Source organism: Hakea prostrata, chromosome 9, assembly GCF_041222555.1.
Source record: "Hakea prostrata isolate BN-2017 chromosome 9, UWA_Hpros_2, whole genome shotgun sequence".
Lineage (NCBI taxonomy): Eukaryota > Viridiplantae > Streptophyta > Magnoliopsida > Proteales > Proteaceae > Hakea > Hakea prostrata.
Genome location: NC_142608.1, coordinates 34,318,408 through 34,345,970, shown reverse-complemented (window position 1 = coordinate 34,345,970; position 27,563 = coordinate 34,318,408). Strand labels below are relative to the sequence as shown.

At 40.4% G+C, this 27,563-nt stretch overlaps 1 protein-coding gene across 5 annotated transcripts in view; it reads left to right on the top strand.

Moving 5' to 3' along the window:
• Positions 1-273: 273 nt before the first annotated feature.
• LOC149005150 (uncharacterized) overlaps positions 274-27,563 on the top strand; it is a 41,361-nt gene continuing 14,071 nt past the window's right edge. The window contains exons 1-5 of one of the 5 annotated variants that reach the window (XR_016175477.1): positions 274-927; positions 13,235-14,330; positions 14,473-14,760; positions 14,848-18,314; positions 25,806-27,427. Coding sequence is in view for 3 of the 5 variants with exons in the window: in XM_089167857.1 (XP_089023983.1) it covers positions 377-927; positions 13,235-14,330; positions 14,473-14,760; positions 14,848-18,198 (5,286 nt within the window). In the remaining 2 variants the exon portion in view is untranslated. Of the gene's footprint in view, positions 928-12,091; positions 12,301-12,935; positions 13,102-13,234; positions 14,331-14,472; positions 14,761-14,847; positions 27,428-27,563 lie in introns of those variants that run through there. The other 4 variants (XR_016175478.1, XM_089167857.1, XM_089167858.1 and 1 more) reach the window with 4 other exon arrangements.

Here is a 27,563-nt window from a genome sequence, read left to right as displayed (position 1 = left end):
GGAAAAGTTTTTTTTATTTTTTATAAAAAAAAAAATGAGAAACACCACGGCGCGACGCCCCCACCGCCCGCGCCGCGCGGGTGGGGGGGCGGGGGGGGGGGGGGGGGGGGGGGGGGAGGCAAAAAAAAAAAAAAAGAAAAAAGAAAAAAAAAAGAAAAGGAAGGGGGGGGGGGGGGGGGGGGGGGGGGGGGGTGGATAGAAAAGGGAGAGAGGAGGGGGGGGGGGGGGGGTGGGGGGGTGGGGGGGGGGGAGGGGGGGGGGGGAGGGAGGTAACACTGTACACTACTCTGAAAGAGGATCTTTCTGGTAGTTCTGTGGACGATTGAAGTATAAATTTTTCAGTTTGGAAGGCTTTCAAGCGTTAGAAGTCGAACGAATGGCATCTCATCAGGCGTCTTCTTCATCTTCTTTTGGATCGGGTTATGAAGTGTTCTTGAGCTTTCACGGTGAGGACGTTCGCACCAGTTTCGCAGACCACCTCTATTATGCCTTGGTTGGGGCTGGAATTCGAACTTTCAGGGACGAGGATGAACTCCGCAAGGGACACGAAATTGGCCCAGAGCTAGTCTCCGCAATCAAGGAGTCAATGATCTCCATTCCCATCTTCTCGATTAACTATTCATCTAGCAAATGGTGTCTTAATGAGCTAACCGAGATAGCTGAATGCAGAAGAACATCGAATCAGATAGTCTTTCCCATTTTTTACAAAGTTGAGCCAAGGGATGTACGGAAGGAGAAAAAAATTTATGCCGAAGACTTTGAGGAGTATGAGATGCGTTTCGATAAATTCCAAATGCAGTTGGTCGAAAGAAATATGGAAACCTGTGAGGAACTCCGGATGCGTTTCGAAGAGACGACCGTGCAAAGGTGGAAAAAGGCTTTAAGAGAGGTTGGAGGATTGAATGGATGGCATTTGAAGGAGCACATGTAAGTCCTTCAGTTCCGCTTTGGTTCCATGTTTAGTCCTAATTCCTAACTCCTAAGTCGTAAAGCTAGAAATACTTGGATTGCATATTCAGCCTATATTCTTGGGTTGCAGTTAATTAATATTTTGTTGAACTAAACTCCGAACTCATCAACAGAAATTAACTTTCTGCTTAATCTCTTGATCACTTGAAATTATGTTCCACCAAATTCTGATTGATGAGTAAGTAGGTTTGCAGAGATATTTCATATTTTGTTTCCTTCTGTCATATGGTATCAATAAACATAATACTTGAAGGCTTATCAACTGCAATATTCGATTATTAAGTACGGTATAAAGTTCCGATGGCTGGAGTACGATTATTTTTGTTTTTATCTCTTTATTCATTTATTTATATTTTGGGTGAATGCTGCAAGGAATTTTTTTAGTTTGCAGTCATATCTACCTTGTATTAGGAAATTGAAATTTTGAAAACAGGTTCCCATTCTCATATGTCAGCTTCACGGCTTCACCTCATCCCAATAGGAGTTCCTCATGAGGCAAAATAGAGGATATCATCCAAGCTGAGGTTTAAGTCTAATTGGATTCAGCACCCTAGTCCACTGATGGTGTCAGAGATTTTCTGGGTTTGTCCTTCATCAAATTGGTGTAAATTACTTAGTGGATGGGTGTTTTTCTTTTTCTTCTTTCTTTCTTTCTTTCTTTCTGCCTTTTTTTTTCCCTCTCTTTTAAATTATTACTATTTTGGGGCATAGGGAGAGGGGTGGGGGAGGGGGGCGATTTTCAAACCCTGGTAGTTTGGGTGTATTATTGGTGGTGATAGAGCTAAGGTGATTTTCTATTACAGGAAATTCTTGGGCTTGAAAACAAACTTTGAGGCCTCATCTATGATGTAGAGCACTAGAGCATGCGAGGAACCTTGTCTTTAGAAATTCTGGATTGAATGTACATGTGATTCAAAAAACGTTTCTATGCTGGCTTCCTGTGTTAAAGTCCCTTGATTTGCTTGGCAAGGTTGGTCTGGTTGAGACGGAGGGAATCGACTCGCTTCCGAGCGAGCCGGGTCCAAGAAATAGCTTGCTGAGGAAGATAACTAAATCGGCCACAAGCACGCCCTAATCTGGCTTATGGATTAGGTTAATTACCCTAATGATGGTAGACTCCACTTGGCGGCTATCACTTATCGCAATTGAAGGGATAATCATCAGATAACCGTAAGGTTTTCTTAGGAGTCCTCTACTAGTTCAAACTAGTAGAAGTCTATCGCTCAACGGATCTAACTGTTAGAATCCAACGACTATCCGAAGAAGGCTCAAATGCATCCAATGAAGAAGATTCGAAGGTACACTCTATATAAACCTTACTTACCTACGAGGTAAGGAGGACCAGATCCATACACACACTGGTGGACGTAAACTATCATATGCTTACGATCTAGATCACATTCCTAGTTTTTCATTCCTTAGCTCGTGCGTCTAGCCAGAGCCATTTGTGATTAAGTTCATCAACTGACTTAGCCTTCGGACGTGGACTCCCGACCCCAGCGGTCGGGCCACATCTGACGCTTTTGTTTTGCAGGTCATTACAAGGAGATCTAAGGGCTGAGCAGATTTTGGACGCATCATTTGGCCCCTTCTGTGGGAAAGACTTATAAAGCTATGGTGACTAGATCGGCAGCAGCAGCGGCAGCAGCCGCTGCACAACGTGATACTGGTGTTCAAATTCCTGGAGAGAAAAATCTAGATATTCCCCAGGGAAGTTTACCACCTCTTGAGGTAGATGGTGGTCAAGGAGGACATGATCCTCCGGAGACATTCCAAGATAAATTGAATCAGGTAAAGATTCAACTTTTGGAGGTGAGTCAAGCACTCCGCGTGCTAACCAGACAAGTGGTATTGCCACAAGAACCTGATCATCGTGATTCAGGGAAGCGTGTATTACCACGGGATCAAAGATTGACTGAAGATCAGAATATCGGTCAGAACTTTCGCGAAGGTGACCAAGGACCTAGGAGAGCCAACGATCTACCTAGGCGGGATGATCGGTTTGACAGACCACAGGAAAGTACAACCGATTCAAATACAAGGTTGGATACAGGAGTGAAGACTCACTCACCAACTGTTAGACGAACCGTTCGTGATGATCGAGCAGTTCACGATGAGCAGAATGTTCGTGACGAATGGGCCACTCGTGATGATTGAATAGCTCATGATGATCGTGTTGTTCGAGGTCGTGATCATATTGCAGAGGATCATTTGACTCATATTGATCAGGAATTTGGCAATATCAACCAGAAACTAGGACAATTGGCTAGAGGAAGGATAACTGATGATATTTATTCAGTTATTCAAAAAAAACCCCTTTGCTGAGCCAATTGTGGGATATCAGTTTCCCCATAACTTCCGTTTGCCAACTTTTTCTACATTCGATGGCTCCGGAGATCCTACAGCCCACATCGGCTATTATCAGCAGACTATGGCAGTTGCAGGTAATTCTGATGAAATTCTCTGTAGGGTTTTTGGTTCATTTTTAACCGGAGCAGCACAAAAGTGGTTTTCGAACCTCTCGTCCGGAAGGATCGTAAATTTTAACGAGTTGGCACTCAAATTCATAAGGCGATTCCAAAGTGGAATTCAAGTCAAGAAGACAGAAGAAACCTTGTTGACCATCAGACAAGGAAAGAGCGAATCGATCAGAGAGTATTTGAAAAGATTCAATAGAGTAACAATGGAGATAGAGAATCTGGATGAGCAAGTAGCTAAAACTGCTCTATTCACTGGACTCACTAACCGAAGACTCCTGGAGTTATTACTATAGGATATGCCTACAACTTATGCTGAGTTGGTATAGAGATGCCAAAAGCAGGCTGAAGTCATGGAGATCTTAGATGCGCGCCAAGGAGACAATAAAGCCTCCACTAAAGAACAAAAGGCTCCTGAGCCAAAGCAGAAGCCAAAGCAGAATGTTCGAGATCGAGTTGGAAAGCCTCAGGCTTGGCGGCAGAGATCTCCCGGTAAAAGTGAGTATACTCCATTGAATGCTCCTCGGGCTGATATTCTGAATATCATTAAGAAGCGAAATATTTTGAAATGGCCACCCAAAATTCCTTTGAAGCCTGGAGAGCACCAGGATCGAGAAAACTATTGTTGTTTTCACAAGGATTACGGTCATTATACTAATGACTGTCGTCATTTAAAAGCAGATATTGAGAGATTAATATCTCAGGGACATTTGTCCAATTTTGTTAGTAGAAGAAGAGAGGAGCCACGTGAAGCTGGCCCCTAAAGGGATCGTTCGATTAGTTCAGAACGACCGAAGGAGGCTCCGAAGTCTAAAAAAGGTAAGGAGGTGATTGATGCTACTCGGTCACCGATCCTTACAATTTTCGGAGGCCCAGAACCCGAATCACTCCGGAAGCAAATTGGACTGAAGAGTGTCAGATGGCTTTCGAGGAATTGAAGGAAACACTAGGACAGCCACCACTTTTGTCCCGACCAGAGAAGGGGGAAATCTTACAGCTATATTTAGCAACATCCCTTTCAGCGGTCAATGCAGTACTTGTTTGGGAGAAGGATAAGAAATAGTGGCCGATTTATTATGTTAGCCACGTGTTACTTGATGCGGAGACACGATATTTGCAGATTGAGAAGCAGGGTTTAGCTCTCATGACAGAAGCCAGGAAGCTACGTCCATACTTTCAGGCTCATTCAATAGAGGTATTTACAACTTTCCCTCTTAGCAAAGTTCTTCATAAACCTGATTTATCTGGGAGAATGGTGGCCTGGTCGGTTGAACTCAGTGAGTTCCAAGTAAGCTTTAAGCCCAGAACGGCAATCAAAGCTCAGGCGTTAGCCGATTTTGTAGTAGAAACTACTGCACCAGTGGAGAACATTGTTGAAGATCCCATTATACCAACCATTAGAGAAGTATATGTGGACGGTTCAAGCAATAAGGACTGAGCAGGAGCTGGAATTCTTTTGAAAAGTCTGGCGGGTTTTGTCATTCAATATGCACTGAGATTTGCGTTCGAGGCAAGTAATAATGAGGCAGAATATGAAGCCCTGATAGCTGGACTTAGGTTGTCAAAAGCATTGGCAATAGTAGATGTAACTATTTATAGTGACTCTCAACTTATTGTCAACAAAGTTCAGGGGGAGTATGGTATAAAAGAACCTCGCTTGCAGAAGTACCAAGAGATTGTGCAAGCATTTCAGAAAGAATTCAGGAATTTGAAGATATGTTAGATTCCAAGGATAGAAAATACAGTGGCAGATGAGCTATCTCGATTAGCTAATGCCAAAGAAAAAAATTTAGACCCATCGGTCTACATTGAAGAGATAACGTTTCCAAGTTATCATGAGAAAGAAATTTCTTATCTTGAAGCAGAGCGTTGCTGGATGGATCCAATAGTTGAATATCTGAGAGATGATAAACTACCAGAAGATCCGAAAGAGGCCAGACTGATCAAGATACGATCAACGAGATTTATCATGCAGAATGGAAGGTTATACAAAAGATCTTATTCTGGACCCCTTATGAGATGTTTAGGTCTCGAAGGAGCGGACTCGGCCTTGGCCGAGGTTCATGAAGGAATTTGTGGAGCTCACATGGGTGGACGAGCCCTGGCACACAAGATTCTGAGACTTGGGTTATATTGGCCTAAGATCCAAGATGCTGCTATGGAGTATGTTCGTCGATGTAGCAATTGTCAAATCCATGCTATAGTATCAAAGCGTCCGGTGGAAACCATGACTTCAATTCTAGATCCCATCCCCTTTGCGATGTGGGGAATTGATATCATGGGCAAATTCACCAAGGCGTCAGGCAGACGGGAATATCTGATAGTAGCAATTGATTACTTCACGAAATGGGTTGAAGCCAGTGCCCTGGCAACAATCACTGAGAAAAAAGTGGAGAAATTTGTGCTTGAGTCAATCATATATCGCTTTGGGATTCCAAAGGTTATCATCACTGACCATGGCACCCAGTTCGACTGTCCACAATTTGAGCAATTTTGTAGAACGTACATGATCGAGCATCGTATGTTCTCAGTGGCATACCCCCAGAGCAATGGACAGGTAGAAGTTACTAACCGAACGCTGCTTGAGGGGATAAAGAGAAGACTTGAGGCTGATAAAGCCTTATGGGTCGAAGAGTTGCATAATGTACTGTGGGCCTACCAAACTACGGTTCGAACACCCACAGGAGAAACTCCATTTAGGTTAGCCTATGGATCCGAAGCATTGGCACCTGTAGAGATAATGGCGGGAACATTGCGGGATAGAGAGTTCGAAGAAAAAGCAAACGAGCAAGGACTGCTTGATAGCCTTGATTTGTTGGACGAGGTTCGTGCAAAGGTAATAGCACGAACTCAACATTATCAATGAAGGATAGCATCACATTACAATACCCGAGTAAAGAATCGTCGGTATTTAGCAGGAGATTTAGTGTTGAGAAATACCTTAGCTTCAGATCGACGCCATCAAAGAAAATTGGATCCTTCTTGGGAAGGACCTTATATGGTTGTAAAACTAGTCGGTTCAGGAGCGTACAAGCTGAAGAACATCACCACCCAGAAAGAGTTGGATTGTTCGTGGAATGCCAGGCATCTCAAGAAATTTTATCCTTGACGATTTCAATTTTGTTCGTGATGTAACCAATTTCAACTCAATTAATGCAATTATTGGTTTTCAACAATTATCTTTTGATTGGGGGGCATCATACACCACATTCAAGAACAGATCTAACTACAAGGATCCAACTACAAGGCATCAGATGAAAATCCTTGTGGGTCCTTCAACACTTACTGAATTTTTTCGGAATTTCTTAAGTCAAGGCATTGGATGAAAGTCCGAGTGAGTTCCATCTACAAGGCATCGGTTTAAAACTTGAGTGAGTTCCTTCTTAGACTTATTGAATTTCCGTAATGTCTCTAAGTAAAGGCATCGGTTTAAAACCCGAGTGAGTTCCTTCTCAAACTTATTGTATTTCTCCGAAAATCCTTAAGTAAAGGCATCGGTTTAAAACCCGAGTGAGTTCCTTCTACAAGGCATCGGTTTAAAACTCGAGTGAGTTCCTTCTCAGACTTATTGTATTTCTCCGGAAATCTTTAAGTAAAGGCATTGTTCTGAACAACTAAGACCTAGTGCAACAACAACTCAAGTGACTGGCAAAGTTCAAGATAAAGTTAATTTCTTATTTCTTCAAAAGACCGGAAGGGGCCAACCTTTACATCAAACATATACATGAGATTACAAGAGTTGGGATACAATCTTCGGTCAAAAAAGAAGGTCATCATCGGTGATCATTAAGAAATCAAACAAGATCAGAACAGCTTTGCCAGAACAAACACAAGAGTCGAGCAGTGACACGGATTCAAGAAGAAAAAGAGGAAGAACTGGGATTACAAAAGCATTACAGTATGAACAAAATCCTCTGCAATTTCATACTCTTTGTCCAGCTTGACCAGAAGAAGTATGGTCCTCGATCAGACTTGCATTCAGGCCAAGCTCTTCATAATTGAATCTTTCCAGGGGAGAATAAACAGGAGAATCCTCAAGATAATGCATAATATCCGGATTAGAAGGCGGAGGATAGATCTTATCTTTGGTCCAGTCAGGGGAAGGAAGACCCAGGTTGGAAAACACTTCAGGATGACAAACAGCGTTGTAGGGAGTCTTATCAAAATGAGGATTTTTCCTTAGTATTGATTCTCATACTTCGTTCTCGCCATCCTGGTACGCCTGCAAGTTATAAGCATTCAGCATGTCAACAAAGGGCTTCTTGTGTAAATACTTGAAGATGCAGGCTCTGCAAACGCCAGCCAGAAGGGATTCGGGCAAAGGAATGATAGCTTGCCTTTGAGGTAACGCTTCAAAACCCTGGGCCCTTGACTTTCCCGCTTCTCGCTCCAGTCGCCGGATCTTCTTCCTGGCGTCATCCAAGTCTGAACGGAGACGCTCGATCACCGAGTTCTTTTCTCCTACAACCTCCCAAGCTAATTTCCTAAGACGAGCAATCTTAGCGTCTTTGGCTTCGGAGTCTTCCCGAAGCCTGGAAACTTCATTACTCAACTTACTGAGTCTAGAGGCTGCTTCCACTTGGTTGTGGAAGTTCCCAGTAAGACTCCTGCAAACAACTTCCGAGTTAGTCAGGAGCAAAAGAGTAATCTTCAGCATCAAAAGAAAACTGAAGAGAAACTTACATCACCAGTGACTTCATAAAGTCATCGTCTGGAAGTTTGGAAAGAACTCTACTCTGGCTAGACATTTGAGCAGTAGTGCACCACTCCAACGCTTTGTCAAACTCGTTTGACACTAATTCAGACCTCCTCGAAGGAGGAGAAGGATGAGCTACATCAAGAGAAGGGTGAGTTGCATCCTCCACCAACCGACGACGCTTCCTAGTGGCAAAATCCTCCGACTCCAAAGAAGGAGAGGCAAAGGATGCCAAACAAGCTCTAGAGTTGGAAATAGAAGCAGCACCTACTGGGGCCGCGCCTTCATCAGATGCCAAAATAGTTGCATCAAATGTCCGTAGAGTCTCCTTCGAAGAAGCCCGACTGGTATCTCCGGCAGGGACATCAATAGCACCATCAGCGATGGAGTGATCAAGATCTTCCTGGGAAGACCGGGCGATCTCTTCAAGCGGAGGGAGCGTAGGAGAGGCATCAGTAGAAACTGTGGGAATCTGACTTGAAGATTCACCAACAGCAATCTCCTTACGCTTAGAGGATTCACCAGATGAAATCACCTTATTGGCCAAAACCCCCGTTGATGCTGGAACAGTTTTCTTGCAGGACTTCGTTCTAATAAAGTTCGGATCGATTCTGGGAGGCACTGCAAACACAAAAAAAGCCGTATCAGTACGAGAATCCAACAACATAAGGAAAAAGGGAAAACCCTAGTTCTCTGTCAGAAATGAACTACTCAAAATACCCATTAAGTAAACCCCATGTATTACTATTGTGGAGTTTACTCAGGGGGAAGGAGAGGGCAAAAAGGCTTAAAGCTCACTTGTTCAGAGATTATTGTTGGAGTACGAAGAATACAGATGCAGAGCAGGAAGACGGAATGTCGTTTTTGCAAATCTAACTTGCAGATAGCAGGATAGATGGAGAGTACCCTCGAAGGACTTAAATAGCCTCAGGTACTAAGACGACGGTTGAGAGCCAAAGGCAACCAATGGCCCAAATCAAAGAAACGCTTCAAATTCCTCAACAAGCAAGATCAACGGTCAAAAGGAGGCCACATGGAAGTAGGCACCTGATACGAGAATACCTCCAACCGTCGCACCACCATTTAAATAATGGTTGTATTACCAATTCATTGAAAACAGTGAATGGTATACAAAAGCAAGAAAACGTTTGGACTTCGCAACAAATGAAGGGAAACGTGTGGAGTTTGCAATAAATGAAGGAGTAAGGGGGAATAGAGGCTAAGGCATCTTTCCCGAACATCTCTTCATGATATCTTTACAAGATTATCCTTCGTCAAGGTATATGAAGTTAAGTGATAAGTTTTATCATTTATTTTTTATTTTCAAGATGAGCTTTCGGATGGGAGATGAGGAAATATTGAGGCAAACATGGAAAAAGTCTCTATTCATTAATGAAGAGTCAATCTTTACAAAAAAAAAAAAAAAAAAAAGAGAAGAGTAACTGTCTATGCTTCTTCCTCATTATTGCCCGAGGAGTCCTGCACAGGAGAGCTTTTCTCAGGATCGTCATTCTCAGGGTCGTCATTCTCAGGGACCTTTGAAGAGCCTTCCTCAGGATTGTCATTATCAGGGTCCTTTTCAACGATAGCCTGTGACTTTTCTTGAGCCTTCCTCAGGATTGTCATTATCAGGGTCCTTTTCAACGATAGCCTGTGACTTTTCTTCTTGGAGGGGTGGTTCGTCAGCAAGATATTCCTCATACTTTGGGTCAGCTGGAAAAGGATCATCCTCTTCCAGAGCCCAGTTAGGGAGGTCCAATTTAAGCTTCCCGAAGACCTCTCCGTGACACACCTCACGAAAGGGAGTTGTATCGAAGGAAGGGATAGATTCGAGGATCTTTTCCCAAACGTCGTTCTGCCCCAAGCGGTAAGCTTGGATGTTGAAGGCACCTAGCAGGTTGGAGAAAGGTACGTTGTTCAGGTACTTCCGAACACAATCCTTTCGAAGCTCCGGCTTGATATGCTCGGGTTTGCTAGGGACTGCCATCTTTAGTATATTTTCGTTCTCCATGGACTTAAGCTCAAGTCTGTCACCGAACAACGTGGCAGCTGCTTTCTGCTTCTTAGCCTCGAGCTCGGCAGCAACAGCGCGGGCCTTTGAAGAGTCGAGGGCCTTTTTTAAGGAGTTCATCTCCTCATCATGCTTCGTTTGCAGCTCCTTGGCAGCTACCGTCAGCCGGTCTATTTCAGAATTGGCCTTGGCTAAATTCTCTTCACAGGTCTGCAGCAAGGAGCCATTACGACCAACTCGGCTCAATGCTTCCATGTGCTGATAAAAGCTCAACACAACATTCCTGGAGACGAGGAGATTATCAGAAAAAATCATGAGAGATTATGGAAAACAATCAATGAAAAATCAGGAAGGCTGGTACCTGGTAGACTGACTAACAAGAGTATCATCGTTCATGGCCTCAAAGTCCTAACGGTCAGCAGGCAGAAGACTGAGGGAACTCCATTCTGTGGCTTTCTCAGGGTCCTAAGTCACCCTATCAGTTTGCTTCAGTGTCTACTGAGGCATGAAGACCTCCTCACCATCTTCAATATTTTTGGATTTTTTATGGGAGGAACCATCAACTATATCGTGCTTCCTTTTGGTTCGAGCGGCGGAGGAGATATTTGGCCTCTCCACCATTGGTTTTTTCCCTTTTCCCGAAGCGTCGACCATGGGCCTTAAGTTCCTGATACCCTTATAAGAAGGGGTCGGAAGGGGAACAGAAGCCTCTTGATCGACAGTTAAAGCTTGGGGCGACTGTTGCTCAGCTGTTGCAACGGCCCGGGCAGCCTTTGCCCAAAGATGTTCAGGGTTCATTCTTGGAGGCACTGCAAAGAAGAACAAGAATCAGAATTGCAAAAAGACATATCACTCTTATAAATTTGAAGGAAGATGGTTAAGAAGCTCACAATGAGCCAATCCCCAATACTGAAGGATGGAGTTGTACTCCACCTCAAGTCCATGTATCTCCTGATACCATGGAATTGATTTGATCGTCTGGACGGCCGTCTCGTCTTCTTTGGATAAAGGAAGGACCCGGTTACTTTCAGAGTATGAAGTATACTGTTTCCAGACGGTCGGGAAGTTGAGATCTGACTGAGGCGCTCGACAGAAAAAGTATCGTTCGCGCTATCCTTTGTGATTGGAAGGGCAAGTTCCTTTGGCAAGAATGCTGCCCCTCCAGTCAAGCTCAGTCTTATTATGCTTGGAGAGCACAACCCAGCCAGGAGGATGGGAGATAGAAAGTAGATGAAAGTGCACAAAAAGAGCAAGAGAGGGCGTAACGCCAAGTTCAAAACACAAACCCAAGAAGCCGACGATGAGACGCCAGCTATTGGGAAGGAGCATTCTAGGGCAAATGTCCCAGTGATTCAGGACGACAGCAAACAAAGGATTGAAAAAAGGAAAGCGAACCCTGCTTTCCAATGCATCTATGTATAGGGAAAATTCGCCCGGAAGGGTCGAATCAACCCTCTCATCAGGATTGGGCGCCCTAATATGATAAGAAGAAGGAAAATCAAAACCCTGGATGGCCGAAAGAAGGTTTTCCTCCTTGTAAGAGGAGGGAACAGAACCAGGTCCACCTTTAGACCTTGAGGTTTGTTTTGATTGTCCAGAAGACTCAGCGGTCACCCTAGGAGTCTTGGAAGATCCAGACTTAGGAAAGGCAGAAGGAGTTTTGGCCTTTCTTTCTAAACTAATATGAGAAACTTCTGCGAATTCACGCCAGAGGGCAGTTAGGGTTTTATTATCACTATCCGACTGCTCAAAAGGATGGGAAGCAAAGGCTTCGTTACCACTACTATTACTGACACTGGGCACCAGGGAAGAAACCCTATTATCCTCCATTACTAGCTTCAGTAAGGTACAAAAAAAACTGGAGACAGGGAGTTTTTAACTTTGCAAAGGGATCAGTAAACTTACTGATTTAGTGAGGCAGAAACTTGAGAACGAGAAGGCCCGAAGCTGACAACGAAGTTTCAAAACTCCAGACAAGAAGCACGTGAGTTCAAACTTTCAAACCGACTCTAAATCTCGATTGTCGACGCTAGATCAATCTTGATCGTCCTTGCGGCCTGGGCTGGAGAAATTGTTGAGAAATTCAGAAGTTCCAGCAGCATCTTCATCTTCTTCAAGTAATTCAGGGCAGTCAGTTCACTTCCCAAGTAAGTACAGCCCCTCTCCAATACCCCTGCCCCCTTCCCTGTTCTGCACATGGCAGCACCACCAATCCCAGACCCCCGCAAGCCCTAGAAACCCCTCTCCTTGCCGTTTCAGACATCTAGGAACCATTCCCACTCTCCTGCAATCCTGCTAGTCCATTCCCCTTTCAATCCTAGCCCTTCAGGTCCCATTCACCCCCATCTTTCGTTCGGCTCCCTGTTTAGGCAGAAAGTTTATGAAACAGAAAATTTCAGAAATTTCTGCAACCTATTATAATACTTTCGAGATCTGAACCCTAACCCTATTGCAGTTCTGAGCCCTCTCCTATTCAGAGCCATTAGAATAAAATCTGAACATTCAAAGGCAGCCAGCTTAGTCCTTCCCTATCCCTAACCGAAAGCTGCCATAACCCTAATTTTGTGCAGGTCCTAGAAGAATTAAAGAGGGACCTGAAGAGCTAACCCAGACCCTGGGTTACATCATGTACTTTCTTTTACATATAATATACACTGAGGTATATAGATTAGAAGAAGTTATACAAAGAAACTTGGACCGATTATTCATACCCAACAAGGTCCAGTTCAGTATAATTGGAGCCTAGCTGTGGCATTGGGTCAAGATACTATGATAACATGGATTCAGGGTTTTCAATAAATTATATTTAATATGTATGCATTTAGAAGATGCATAATTTTTCTTTATCATTCTCAGCCCTGCTTACTGCTTTATTTGTTGGTTTGTAAAAGATTTGATGGAGAACCAGCACAAAATATAGAAAAAGACAAATAAAACACCAACACATTGTAAGACTTGCATAATCTACTTCAATTCAAGTAATTTTTTGTTTGTTGTTTCTTCCATATTAATTTTTCTTTTCTGGGCACATTATTCATTATGCAGAGTATTCATCCTTTTTTTTATTTTTAAAATATGTAGGTATGAAGGGAAGTTGGTAAGAGAAGTTGTTAGAACAGTTTGGAGTACATTGGACAAGAGATTGTCATATGTTTCTAACAAGCTAGTTGGAATCCAACCCCATATAAAAGCAATGTTGATGCTATTAGACATTGAATCTGAGAATAGAAAAATTGTGGGAATTCATGGCCTCGGCGGCATTGGGAAGACAACAATTGCTAGGGCTGTCTATGATACAATTCTTGGGCGCTTTGAAGGACACAAATTTATTGAAAATGTTCGAGAGAATGCTGAAAAGCATGGGGTTCACCATCTGCAAAACCAACTTATCAGAGGTCTCCTGCAACAAGAATGTCAAAATGTTACTGATGTGAATTCTGGAATTAAAGTGATTCAACAAAGATTCCGCAATAGAAAAGTGCTTATTGTTCTTGATGATGTGGATCAAAATATTCAGGCAAAGTCTTTGGCTGGAAATTGTGAATGGTTTGGCATTGGAAGTAAGATCATTCTGACGAGCAGAAATAAAAAAATTTTAATTGATCAAACAATAGATGGGATTTATGAGGCTAATGTAATGGAATTGGATGACTGTCTTGAACTTTTTAGCCATCATGCATTTGGAAGCGACCAACCTCCAAAAGATTATTTGGATCTCTCAAATGCTATAGTACAGACTACTGGAAGACTTCCATTGGCTCTTCAAGTTATAGGTTCCTTTTTATTTAAGAAGGAAAAATCAGTATGGAAAGGCATGTTAAACAAGTTGCAAAAGTTTCCCAATGATGATGTTATGAAAAGATTGAAAATAAGTTATGATGGACTAGAGTACTTGGAGCAACAAATGTTTCTTGACATTGCTTGTTTTTTCATTGGAATGGATAAAGATATTGCATGTCACATATGGGAAGGGTGTGAGTTTTCTCCACAAGTAGGACTTGATGTTCTTTGCACAAAGTCTTTGGTGACAATTGGTGAAGATGGTAAGTTAAGGATGCATGATATGCTTCGGGATCTTGGACGGGATATTATTCGTCAAGAGAGCATAAAAAATCCAGGGGAACGTAGTCGGATATGGTCTCAAGAGGAAATTGTGGATGTTCTAGTTAAACAAACGGTAGGTATTGAATACACTTTAGTTGTTTTTATTAGTGGTATGTGAGTTAGGGATTTTGATGGCTTTTTCTTTGGTTATCAGTACCATTTTAATTTGGCATTTGATTAAGGTCCTTTTTTTTTTTTTTTTTTTCTTTTTATAGGGAACAAGTAATTGTGAAGGACTCAGTATTGATTTTAGAGGTAGACCAACGAATCAATGCTTGATGAGTGAAGGATTTGCTGCAATGACAAAACTAAGGTTGCTTCAAGTTGATTATGCACAAGTTGTTGGGGATTTCACCAATTCTTTTTCAGAACTGAGATGGCTCAGTTGGAGAGGATGTCTTAAGGGATATGCGCTAACCAATTTTTGTCAACAAAAATTGGTTGTCATTGATCTATCACATAGCATGATCACAGATAAATGGATGGCTTGGAACTCCATCAAGGTCTCGAAGATTATTTGCTTGATTTCTTTATTCAAGTCTTAAAACTTCAAAATTTTCTAAGTTATTAATATTTATGTTATTTTGCAGATGGCAGTGAATCTAAAAGTTCTAATTCTTGAGTCTTGTCATCAACTATATGGTACTTTTGATGTTTCAGCAAATCAACTCCTGGAGGTATTGATACTTAAAGACTGTTCGAAGTTGGATCAGATTAATACATCTATTTGTCATCTTGCAAATTTGGTCACATTGGACATGAGTGGGTGTATAAGTCTAATTAACCTGCCAGAGAAATTGGACCTCTTGGTCAAATTGACCAAACTTGATTTGGGTGGCTGTGTTAGACTCAAATCACTTCCCAATCTTCCTCGACACTTGGAGGCATTGATTCTTAGTGGCTGTCTAAATTTGGATGGGATCAATAAATCCATCGGTTATCTCAAGAATTTAGTCACATTATATATGAGGGACTGTTGTAGAGTGGTGGATCTCCCAAGTGAAATTTCGCAGTTGACATCTCTCAAAATACTCTGTTTAGAACACTGCAGAAATCTAAAGAGGCTGCCAGAGAAATTGGGCCGCATGATATCCTTGACAGAGCTTCATTTAGGTGGTTGCATGAGTCTAGTGGATCTATCAATTGAAATTTTTAAGTTAACTGGCCTGCAAAGACTTGATTTTCACTCATGCAACACACTAGTGGATCTCCCAAGTGAAATTAGTCAGCTGACTTCTCTTGAATCACTTGATATAAGTAATTGCAGCTGTCTTGAATCAGTTTCAGATCTTCCTTCTACCTTAAAATCTCTTGATGCTTCTTTTTGCTTGTCATTAAGATCACTTCCATTACTTTCAAGCCTAAAGAACCTAGAGCAGTTGTGCCTTCGGGAATGCAAGAAGCTTCTAAGCGTCTCAGGTCTTCCCTCAAGTTTGACTACCCTAGATGCTAGTTATTGTGAGTCAATGGTAAAATTATCAAGTACCGAGGGAGGCTTGGGAAATATAAAAAGATTGTTTCTTGATGGTTGCAGCAGCCTAGAAGAAATTGAAGGTACTGAAAAGAATTTGGACTCCCTGGTGGACTTTGGTATTAAGTGGTGTCCCCTAAAAAAATTACCAAAACTGGCAGGCTCAAAAAATCTAAGGACTTTGAAGCTCCATAGAAACAGCGTCATATCTGATTTTGAAGGTGAACATATGGACTCTCTGGAGGAGTTGGAGATAGAGTATTGCCAATCATTAAGAAAGATATCAAATCTGTCGGATTTGAAAAGGCTGAAGATACTAAAAATCAAAGAATGTCCAGAATTGTCCGAGATTGAGTGCATTGAGGACTTCGAATACATGGAAACATTATCAATTAGCAAGGCTACATCGTTGGAAACATTTTTGGATATCTCAACCCTGAAGAACCTGAAGAATTTTCGAATCAGTCAGTGCTATTTGATGGAAAGACTACCTGATCTTTCAAGTTTAAAAGAATTGTTGCAATTAGAGATTTATGATTGTGGGAAGTTAATAGAAATTCCAGGCCTTGACAGATTGGAGTCCTTGGTACAACTGAAGATAGCAGGATGCGTAGCCATTGAAAGATTACCAGATCTGTCACACTTAAACAAGTTGAATGATCTAATGATTGAAGGGTGCAAGAAACTAACTGATGTTTATGGTGTTGACACATCGGAAAACTTAGAGAATTTGAATATTAGTGGTTGCAAGTCCTTGGAAAGATTACCTGATCTGTCAAAGTTAAAAACCTTGAAGGGTCTAAAGATTAGAGGCTGCAAGAGGCTAAGCGAGATTCATGTTGTGGGCAGATTGGAGAACCTAGTGAATTTGAATATTAAAGGTTGTAGGGCCTTGAAAAGATTAGTTGATCTGTCAAATCTACAAAGCTTGAAGGTTCTAAAGATCAATGACTGCAAGAATCTAACCAAGATTCATGGTGTGGACAGATTGGAGTTTTTAGTGAATTTGAATATTAGTGGATGTGAAAACTTGAAGGGTCTAAAGATTAGAGACTGCAAGAGTCTAAGCGAGATTCATGGCATGGACGGATTGGAGAACCTAGTGAATTTGAATATTAAAGGTTGCAGGGCCTTGAAAAGATTAGTTAATCTGTCAAATTTAAAAGGCTTGAAGGTTCTAAAGATCAATGACTGCATGAATCTAACCAAGATTCATGGTGTGGACATATTGGAGAACCTAGTGAATTTGAATATTGAAGGTTGCAGGGCTGCCTTGAAAAGATTAGTTGATCTATCAAATTTAAAAAACTTGAAGGTTGTAAAGATCAATGACTGTGAGAATCTAACCGAGATTCATGGTGTGGACGGATTGAAGTTTTTAGTGAATATGGATATTAGTGGATGTGAAAACTTGAAGGGTCTAAACATTAGAGACTGCAAGAGTCTAAGTGAGATTCATGGTATGGGTGGATTGGTGAACCTAGTGAATTTGAACATTGAAGGCTGCAGGGCCTTGAAAAGATTAGTTGATCTGTCAAATTTAAAAGGCTTGAAGGTTCTAAAGATCAATGACTGCACGAATCTAACCGAGATTCATGGTGTGGACAGATTGGAGAACCTAGTGATTTTGAATATTGAAGGTTGCAGGGCCGCCTTGAAAAGATTAGTTGATCTGTCAAATTTAAAATGCTTGAAGGTTGTAAAGATCAATGATTGTGAGAATCTAAACGAGATTCATGGTGTGGACGGATTGAATTTTTTAGTGAATTTGGATATTAGTGGATGTGAAAACTTGAAGGGTCTAAAGATTAGAGACTGCAAGAGTCTAAGTGAGATTCATGGTATGGGCGGATTGCTGAACCTAGTGAATTTGAATATTGAAGGCTGCAGGGCCTTGAAAAGATTAGTTGATCTGTCAAATTTAAAAGGCTTGAAGGTTCTAAAGATCAATGACTGCACAAATCTAACCGAGATTCATGGTGTGGACAGATTGGAGAACCTAGTGAATTTGAATATTGAAGGTTGCAGGGCCGCCTTGAAAAGATTAGTTGATCTGTCAAATTTAAAAAGCTTAAAGGTTGTAAAGATCAATGACTGTGAGAATCTAACCGAGATTCATGGTGTGGACAGATTGAAGTTTTTAGTGAATTTGGACATTAGTAGATGTGAATCCTTGGAAAGATTACCAGAATTATCAAGCTTAAAAAATCTGAAGGAGCTGCGAATGAATGCTTGTAAGAAGCTAACTGAGATTCGAGCAAGCAACAGGTTGGAATCTTTGGCACTTCTGGATTTTAGGGGGTGCTTTTCCTTGAAAAAAGTACCAGACCTGACAAAGTCAAAGAACTTGTGGGAACTAAATGGTGCATCTCGCAGGCGCATGTCTGAAGAGGATTTTCAATCTAAAGTAAAATGCTTGACTGATGGTGGGCACATAAAATTCTGGGAGTCAAATCCACAGAACTCTTGACGGATGGTCAGCGGGATGCTACCAAAAAAAGATGGTCAGTGGGAAAAACTACAAAACAGATGCGTCAAACCTGCTGACATGATGTAACATATTGCTGTACAGGACATAGCCAAAAGGTATATCTCTCTGCTCAATTGGATCTGTTTGTTTTTCTTTTCCCAAAATTTGAGCATGGCTTTCTAGATGTGTCCTTTTTCCCCATGTGAAAAGGTCAAATAGGGTGAAAATTATGTAGATATGTAATCCACAGGTTCCTATTAATGTGTCAAGTTCTCAATCCAAATAGAAAAACAAGATTTCAATTAAGGACAACAAAGAGGGCATATAGACCTCCAGAGAATGATTGGAATACACAGAAGTGTATCTCATTTATTAAAGGTTAAATTTTAGTCTGCTATTCTATGAATGGACAATCCAAACCATTCCTGATGTAGTCTGAGATGGGTAGCAGACCAACTAGGAGACAATATTGCGTGTCTAGAATGAAGTATAAATTGGGGTAATAATGAGAATGGAATCTAATTGATGGATAGGGTTTGGTGCAAGTTAGGGTGTGATTGTTAGGATTAGTCAAGTTAATGTTGGTAGAACATATGTTTGGAAGTTATGACTAGATCAGATGTTAAATCTGGATTTATGGAGGATCATAGAAATAGGACTGAAGGGTAAAATGGTAATTTGAGGCAATCAGCTTGGTGGATGATTATAAAAATGGGAGAGTATCCCTTATGGTCAGCTGAAATTCCGTCCAAGTTTTAGCAGCTTTAATGGTGAGATGTGGGTCGGCAGAATTGTTACAAAAAACTTGTAGGGACTTGTTAGGAGCAGAGTAAATTTTTTGCAGGTTTTCCAAGGGCAGCTTACTTGAATTTGAAACTTAAAAGACGAATTAGGAAAACTTTGGGCTTGGATGAATTTGAGTGGTTTCTAATGGTGAAATACGGTTGTGGAGGGTTTTTAGTTGCTAGGGTTTGTAAAAAAAAAAAATAGAAAAAAGTGGAAGTTGAGGCATTTGTGAAATTAGGGGATTAGAAGAAAAATAATTGCATAATTTGAGAATTGACTCGCTGTGATCAAAGAACAGCCACTAGAATGCTTAAAGTTGCAAAATTTCTAGCACAATTGAAGCTACGGCAATTAATACGTGTATTTACTAACTATGCCCACATCGCACATCTAGTAACATGTAACATTGAATGGGAGTCCTATTGCTTACTAGTAAAAAAAATAAAATTAATAAATAAAGTATGGAAGTCCCAATTGAGACAGGCCTGTTGTCGGTATGCCTTATTACCAGGGTACCATGTAAAGCTAGGGATGGAAACAGATCATGGTCAACAAACAAGCCCTTGAGACCCTCTCTAGTTTGGCTTGGTCTCACAACTTGAAAAAGACTTTTTCTAGGCTAGTGCTGTTGACATGGTTGTGCCTGTGGTGCCCAATGTCAAAAGTTGTGGTGGAGAGGAGTACGAATGGCAAAGAAATCAATTTTGGTTTGCACTACCATGGATGTGATAAGGGAACATGCTCGATCTGCTTGGAAACTAAGTTAGGGGGTGGTTCTTCATTTTCTTGGTCGTGGTTTATAGTTTTGCAGTTAAAGTGTGAAGGAGACATGCGGCTGAGGTCTGGCGGCATGGGTGAAAGGTCTGAAACCAGGTAATCCGCTTCTAGAGGTGGTGTCTACATTTTAACATTCACTCCCATCAACCGATGTCCAAACTTGAATGGGTTCATTTCCTAGATCAGCCTTTGATTGCTAAGACCGTTGGTAGGTCGGTGTCCTTGGATAAGATAACAAGGCTTGGTTTTATTGGCCATTATGCAAGGATTCTTGCAGAATTGGATGATGACGCTGCCAGAGTTGACGATGTGCAGATTGAATGTCTAGAACCTGGTTCCTCTTGTGTAATTAGCTTTCTTTAGAAATTTGTTTATGAGGATGGAATTAAAAAATGTAGTTTATGCAATCGTGAGGGACATACTGTTCAGCAATGCAATGTAAAAACGCAGTCTGTGGAAGAGAAGTATAGAGAGACAATCATGGAGGAGTAGGTGCCAAAGAGTCCTCAGTTTATGCTTCTAAATCTGGTTGGGGAAAATTTGAATTCAAATTCAACATTAAATTCGGTGGAGGAGAATTTGAATTTTGTAAGTTTGAAAAAGAATAAGGTGAAGAACGAAGGAGAGGAGAAGATGGAAGCGGTGATTTTGCTGTGGAAGCTGAGATAGAATTCATGAGCACTCCTCAAAAAAAGTTCACTATATGTAGGTTGATTTCCAAGTTGATTCTATATAGGAAACATGGTAGAACCAAAATAGGAGAGCATCTCCCAATTTGATTGGTATAGAACACCTAATTGCTGCCTCCTTTTCCTATCAAGAGTTAGCGCCTTGCACTAACTCTCGATGGAACCTTCCTTTCCTAAATTGCCCTTCGTAACACTCCCCCTCAAGCTGGAACATATGTATGACTCATGCCCAGCTTGTTACTAATATAGATAACCCTTGCACTCCCTAGAGCTTTGGTGAATAAATTTGCGGGTTGTTCTCCAGTCCTCACACGCCTAGGGGATATTATGCTTAGTGGTAACTTCTCACGAACAAAGTGGCAATCAACTTCAATATGCTTGGTACATTCATGAAAAACTGGATTGGGTGCTTCATGAACAAAAAATTGATTATCACACCATAACTTTATTGATGTGTCATCAACCTAACTCGTGGATTAATTGTTTTATCCATATCATCTTGCATGTGGCCTGTGCCATAGCACGATACTTAGATTCTGCTCTTGATCTTGCTATCACAGTTTGTTTCTTACTCTATCAGAACACAAGATTTCCTCCAACAAATGTGTAATAGCCTGTAGTCAATCTTCTATCAATAAGTGATCAAGCCTAGTCAACATGAGAGAATCCTTCAACATTTCTATGACCATGATTAGTGTAAAGAAGTCCTCGTCTTGGTGCTTTCTTAGAATATCGTAGAATTTGAATAACTGCATCACAATGTGTCTTTCGTGGGGCAGACAAAAATTGACTCACAACACTAAAAGGAAAGGCAATGTTAGGTCAAGTCACAATCAGATAATTTAGTTTCCCTACAAGCCTTCTGTACTTCTTTGGATCGTCAAGAATGGTCCATCATCTGGCATTAACTTTAAGTTGGTTTCCATGGGAGTGTCTAGGGGTTTGGATCCCAACATTTCTGATTCAAAGAGTGAATCCAATACATACTTCTGTTGAGACAATAAGATGCCCATTGTTGATTAGGTGACTTCAACTCCTAGAAAATACTTTAACTTGCCCAAATCTTTGTTCTGAAATTTCTCTTGTAAATAGTTCTTTAATCTATGAATTCCTAAAGTGTCATCTCCTGTAATGACAATATCATCAATATAACTACAAGAAAGATTCTACCTGTGTCAGAGTTTTTAAAGAATACAAAGTGATCACTTTCTCTGCGAGTGATCACAAATTCTATTACAACAGAAGTGAATTGTCCAAACCATGCTCGAGGTGACTGCTTACGACCATATAATGATTTACGGAGGCGACAAACCTTACCCTTCTCTCCTGAGCAACAAACCTAGGTGGTTGCTCCATATACACTTCCTCATGCAAATCTCCTTGAAGGAATGCATTCTTTACATCCAACTAAAACAAGGGCCATTGGTGAGTAGCAGTAAGAGAGACCAAAATGCGTATGGATGTAAGCTTGGCAACAGGAGAAGAAGTATCTACATAATCCACTCCATAAACTTGAGCATATCCCTTTGCAACGAGACGAGCTTTCAGGCAAGCTAAAGAATGATCAAGGTCAACTTTCACTGCTAATATCCCCCGACAACCAATAGCAGTCTTTCCTAAGGGTAAAGGCACAATATCGCAAGTCTTATTTTCTTCTAAGGCCTTAATTCTTCTTTCATTGCATTGACCCACCCAGGATCAGATAAGGCTACAAGAAAATTTTTAGGAACAGGATAAGTCTCTATAGTCGGTAGAGCAGTAGAAAAACCAGGGGATGAAGAAGAATAAGAAATAAAGTTAGAAATGGGATACTAAACATAGTGACAAGTACCTTTCCGAGGAACAATGGGAATATCAAGGTCAGATGTGGTAGGGACATCCTCAGGATCAGCAAGCGAAGTCAGCACAAAGGTGGAAACTGTAGGGGTAGAGGGGGCAGTAGGTGACCTTGGATGGCGTATATACACTTCGGTGATGGCCTGCAGAGATGAACTGTGCCTTGTGAAGAAACACTTTGAATAATATACAGATCATCATTTAGGTCAATTAAGTTAAATTGCTCTATTTGATTTTGCATAGTTTTTGACATCAGAGGAGATAGGTAGAATAGAGTTTAAGTCTTCATACATTCTTTTAAAATCTACAAAATATTGAGTAATATCTCTACCTTTCTTATCTACTCGATAAAATTCTTGAGACAATTCGTAGATTCTAGCTAGATTATTCTGACCAGAATACAACACATCCAAATACTCCCAAAATTCCTTCACATTTGCAAGTGAGTAACCAAATCAACAAAACTATCGGTCAAGGAATTAAACATCTGCCCAAGTATACAAGCATCAATAATTTGCCCAAGTATAATCATCTTTAGGTGCAGTCTTAGTCAAATGATCTGTCTATCCCCATCCAGTAAGAACAATTTTAACTATAACCCTCCATTGGTTGAAGTTTGATACACCCTACAATTTCTTCTTAGTCAGCCAATGAGAGGATGAAGAAATAATTTCAGTCATGGTATTTTTATCTAAGTTTCACCCTTATCCAAACACAATTAACACTATGACAAATTAAATTAATCTCAGAAATCAAATCAATCCTAGAAATGAGAACCAGTCCTAGAAAACAGATTTCAATTAATTCCAGAAAACAGAATTCAATTAATTCCAGAAATCAGAATTTATCCCAGAAAAAGAACCAGATTGAACCAGCAAACTAACTAAAAACCAGTCAAAGCAAAGTGAACCAGATTGAACCAGCAATCTAACTCAAAATCAGTCAAACCAAAGTGAACCAACAGAACCAGTAAGTGAGCCAACCTTAAAACCCTTTCTTCTCCAAATCATATAGACTTCTGCTAGATTGTAGGAACTTCTCCACCAGAAAAAGGAAAATATTCCTGCACTACTTCGGCAACCACCAAAGCAAACAGCAATCAGATACTTCTCCCCCTGAAGAAAAACACAAAAAGGGTACTAACCTCTATCAATGCGAGCCCAGTTCACCAATGATTGAACTCTAGAACATACCTTCAACCAGAAATTGTATATAGTTTGGAGTGTGAGATGCTGCTTCTGTCCTTCGATTGGAACATCAACAAGAGTGTAGCATAAGGTACTGCCTCCCCTTAACTCTTTTTAAATATGACTCTCAAACCAGGTACTATCTCTTTCCTCTCTTTAGATTTCTTTCTACAGGTAATTTTAGGACTGAAGGAAAGGGAAGACCTTCAACTCTGATACCATGTGAGTTTGAGAAAGAATAAGGTGAAGAACGAAGGAGGGGAGATGGAAGTGGTGAATTTTTTTGTGGAGGTTCAAATAGAACTCATGAGCACTCCTTAAAATAACTTCACTAGGCTGATTTACAAATTGATTCTATATAGGAAACAAAGTAGAACCAAAATAGGAGAGCATCTCTAAGTTCGATTAGTATAGAACCAATGTTTAAAGTATCGGTATCGAGTATTATACCGGTCATGTGATTTTAAGAGACGTATCGTCCCGTATTGAGTATTGTATCGTATTGTCTAATGTATTTTAGTGCAATTCAATAAAGAAACATATCGTGATGTATTGCATTGTATGTGTCCAATATGGATACATATTGGCTAGTATCGTATGGTATCGTGGGATACTTTAAACCTTGTATACAACACTTAATTGCCGCCTCCTTTCCTATCTAGAGTTGTGCCTAACGATGGAACTTCGCTTTCCTAAATTGCCCTTCCAAACAAATTCAAATTGAAATAGATTATTAAATTCAGGGGAGGAAAATTGAATTCCAATTCAAGTGCAATATTTAATTCGGTGGAGGGGCACAATGGGAGTCTAGGGTTGGATGATTTAGTTGCAAGAGAAGAGTTTTGATGGCAATCATACTCTTTCTCACTTGGTGGAAGAAATGGGGCCCAACAACAAGGGGTGTTTGGTGGTGCAAGATGAGGAAGTGGAGGAAACGATTCTTGTTTTGAATTTGGCTGACGTGGGGCAGCATGTGGCCCACAAGGATTTGAAGGAAATTGGGGTTGACTTGGTTAGGGTCCATGTTGGTTTGGGAACTCTATCCCAATCAGACAGGATTCCTACTGTGAATGAGGAAGGAAGAGTGATGCTTGATGCTTGATGGTTCCAAGGTGCAAGGTGATGCTGCTTCTGTTCATGCAAAGAGAGGGCGTCTGAAGAAGACTGCTAAGACCAAGGTTAATATGTCAGATAGGGGGAACTTGGTCGCCTATGATTTTGAAAGAGCTGGACTTGGATGCTTCTGGCGATCTGAGTTTTAGATTTTGATTGACATAAGTGATTGATTTTTATATCTTAAGTTATTTCTTCAATGCTTGCATCGGTTCTATATCTAAGAGGAACCAATCAGATTGGGTGTATTTGGGGCAACTATGTTGTCTGATTAATTCTCTTGCTATTGTACATCATTTTCACTTTTAATACAAATGAACTTTTGGCGAAAAAAGAAAAAAATATACAGAATTGAACCAGACAGCTTAGAAGAACTCGAAAACTTGAGAGAGGGGAGGGAAACTTGATAGCTGTCTGAGGCTAAACAAAACTCAAATAACTTCTCTTATTCTCAAAATCGTCAGCTCCTTAGGAGCTGTAACATATTCATAGCCTAATGGCTGGACAAAAGGAAATAAAATTACTGACTCAAACTAGGACTCCCATAATTGAAAACGAACTCATATTTACTTTAGCATTACCATTCACATGAAAAGTTACAACAAGATTCTGATTGTAATTACAACTCCAAACATTGACTGAAATACAACCACAAGTAGGTTGATTAAAATTTAAATAACCTAAACCTGTGTCCTTGATTTTTGGTGCTCGTGTATGGGGTTTCCCTACACCTTGCCTATATGTATAACTATGTGGCATAATTGGTGAAATAACTCTTCCCTGTAGCAGTCAGCTATGCTTTTCTCAGCTCTCTAATGTCTATCAATAATTGCCTTTAAAAATATGAGAAATGTGCTAATAAACACAGTTCTCACTGTTAGAACCCCTTAACATATTCAGATTATAACCAATAGGGTCTCCTTTCATCTCAAAATTCTTTAGACCAAAAGTTCACATAAGTTGACACTTTTGGCCTTTTTTTAGACAAAATTTGCTTATATTTTTACTAGAGAAGAAAAAGAATTACGAAACAAGTAGGTGTGGCTTTGTTTTACAGTTACTTTTCTTGTAAAACAAGTAGATTTGCAATGTGGACAAGATTATTTGGTATTCTGACAGTTCATGTGTAGTAAATCTCCCAGATTTGTTACATTACAAATTTGTATTAAAATTTTGTTACACCAAATTTTATTGAGACCTTTGCCTGATGTATCCTTAGGGCCAAGGACAAGTTAAGAATATCTTCAACAAAACCAGCTTGAATTGGCTGATGCTATTTTGCATGGGAGTGATGTAAACCAAGGAAGAGATCCATGAGATTTCAGAATTTCATTATTTTGGATAATTTTAGGGTTTTGGGTTTGGCATGGGTCATTTTGCTAAGCCAAGGGGGCTTCCAAATAAAGGAAATATGGGATGGGTTCACGAATACCATGGGATGAGAAGGAAAGAGCTAAAGGGTTGTTGGTTCAGAGTCTTGTAAAGGATTGGAAACTTCTCCAGTATCCTCTCTTTTCTTGTTCTTTTCTTTTCTTTCTGTCTTATGATTCTGCTTATCAACTTACCTGGAAACTCTTGATCTGAAATGCTGAAAATTGAAGTGTTGAGATCTCTTGCTGAATTTGATGCTTGAATGTTGGAATTTAGAACTGAATTTTGCAAACTAGAATGCACTAACTTAGACATCCATAGGTCCCCCTCAAAAAAACCTTGCTACCTCCTTGGCGGTAAACTCTCAAATTTCTTTGTTTATTCAAAACTGAAAAAAAGATTCTGTGAGGCTTGAGAATTTATAGCCTTTTACAATCTTTGAAACAAAAGCAAACTCTACTGTTAAGATGGTGGAAATTCTTTTGAAAATTATCACTTCATCCTAAGTTTTTTTTTTACGTCTCATCATGAATGTCGGGCTTCCTGTTAAGACAACATTTCCAAATGGACGGCAATCAACCCAGTCTGCAAATTTTATGGTACTTCTAATGAATCATCTTGGCACATCTTCCTATCTTGTGAATAGACAAAGAGGATTTGAACAGTGGGACTGCTAGGACTTCGGATGAAGTTCCTCTCCAATAACTCCATCCTTCAACTTTGCAACTCTTTCCTTTTAAGTTCAAACTTGGATACACATTCCAAGAAATGGTTTTTTTCTATTTTCATATTAACTTGCTATTTTTTATATGGATTGAAAGAAACGATAAGGTCTGTAACAATAAAGTACACAATCCCACTAGAATCATGCATAATGTAAACAAATGGATAACTGAGCTGCATATATAGCATGACTTTACTGCAAACCCTAATGATAACCACATACATAGCGCAATCTCCTGTATATGTGACTATGTAAAATCATTTGGTCACCCACTTTATTGTGTGTAGGGCTACATAATGAATTACTAAACAAGATAGATTGGAATGTAAGACTTTTTAGAATGACAATATTCTTTTTGAAAGTACAAGGAACATAGAAGCTGGATCAATGTAGGAGGCAATGGTGTGAGGCATTTTGCAAGGCATGAGCAAAGTGAAGGATCTAGGATTACAAATCCAAGAAATCTGGTGCCAGGAAACAGAAAACCTCGCCATGCTGAAAGACAATAATCAGAACATGTGGCCTCTAAATTTGATACCCCTATATGTAGAACTGTTAAGTTATCACTAGAAACCTCAAGATGTGCGAACTTCGATCTCACCCTCTGGAAAATTGGTTACTAGAGCTAATTCTATCTATTTCGGTTGAGAGGAACCTTGTCCAACTAATTCTATCAAGATAAGGAACCAACTAAAACACTTTAAATGTGACTCTTAAATCAGATTAGAATCCCAATCTGAAGCAAACACAACCAAAATAAAAAAGGGTGGGGTGGGGTGGGGTGGGGTGGGGTGGGGGGGGGGGGCAAGGATAGATTCTGATCAAAAGCAAATACCTAGAAGATAGGAACCCTTTTTATAGAAGAGTTATCTTATCCACATG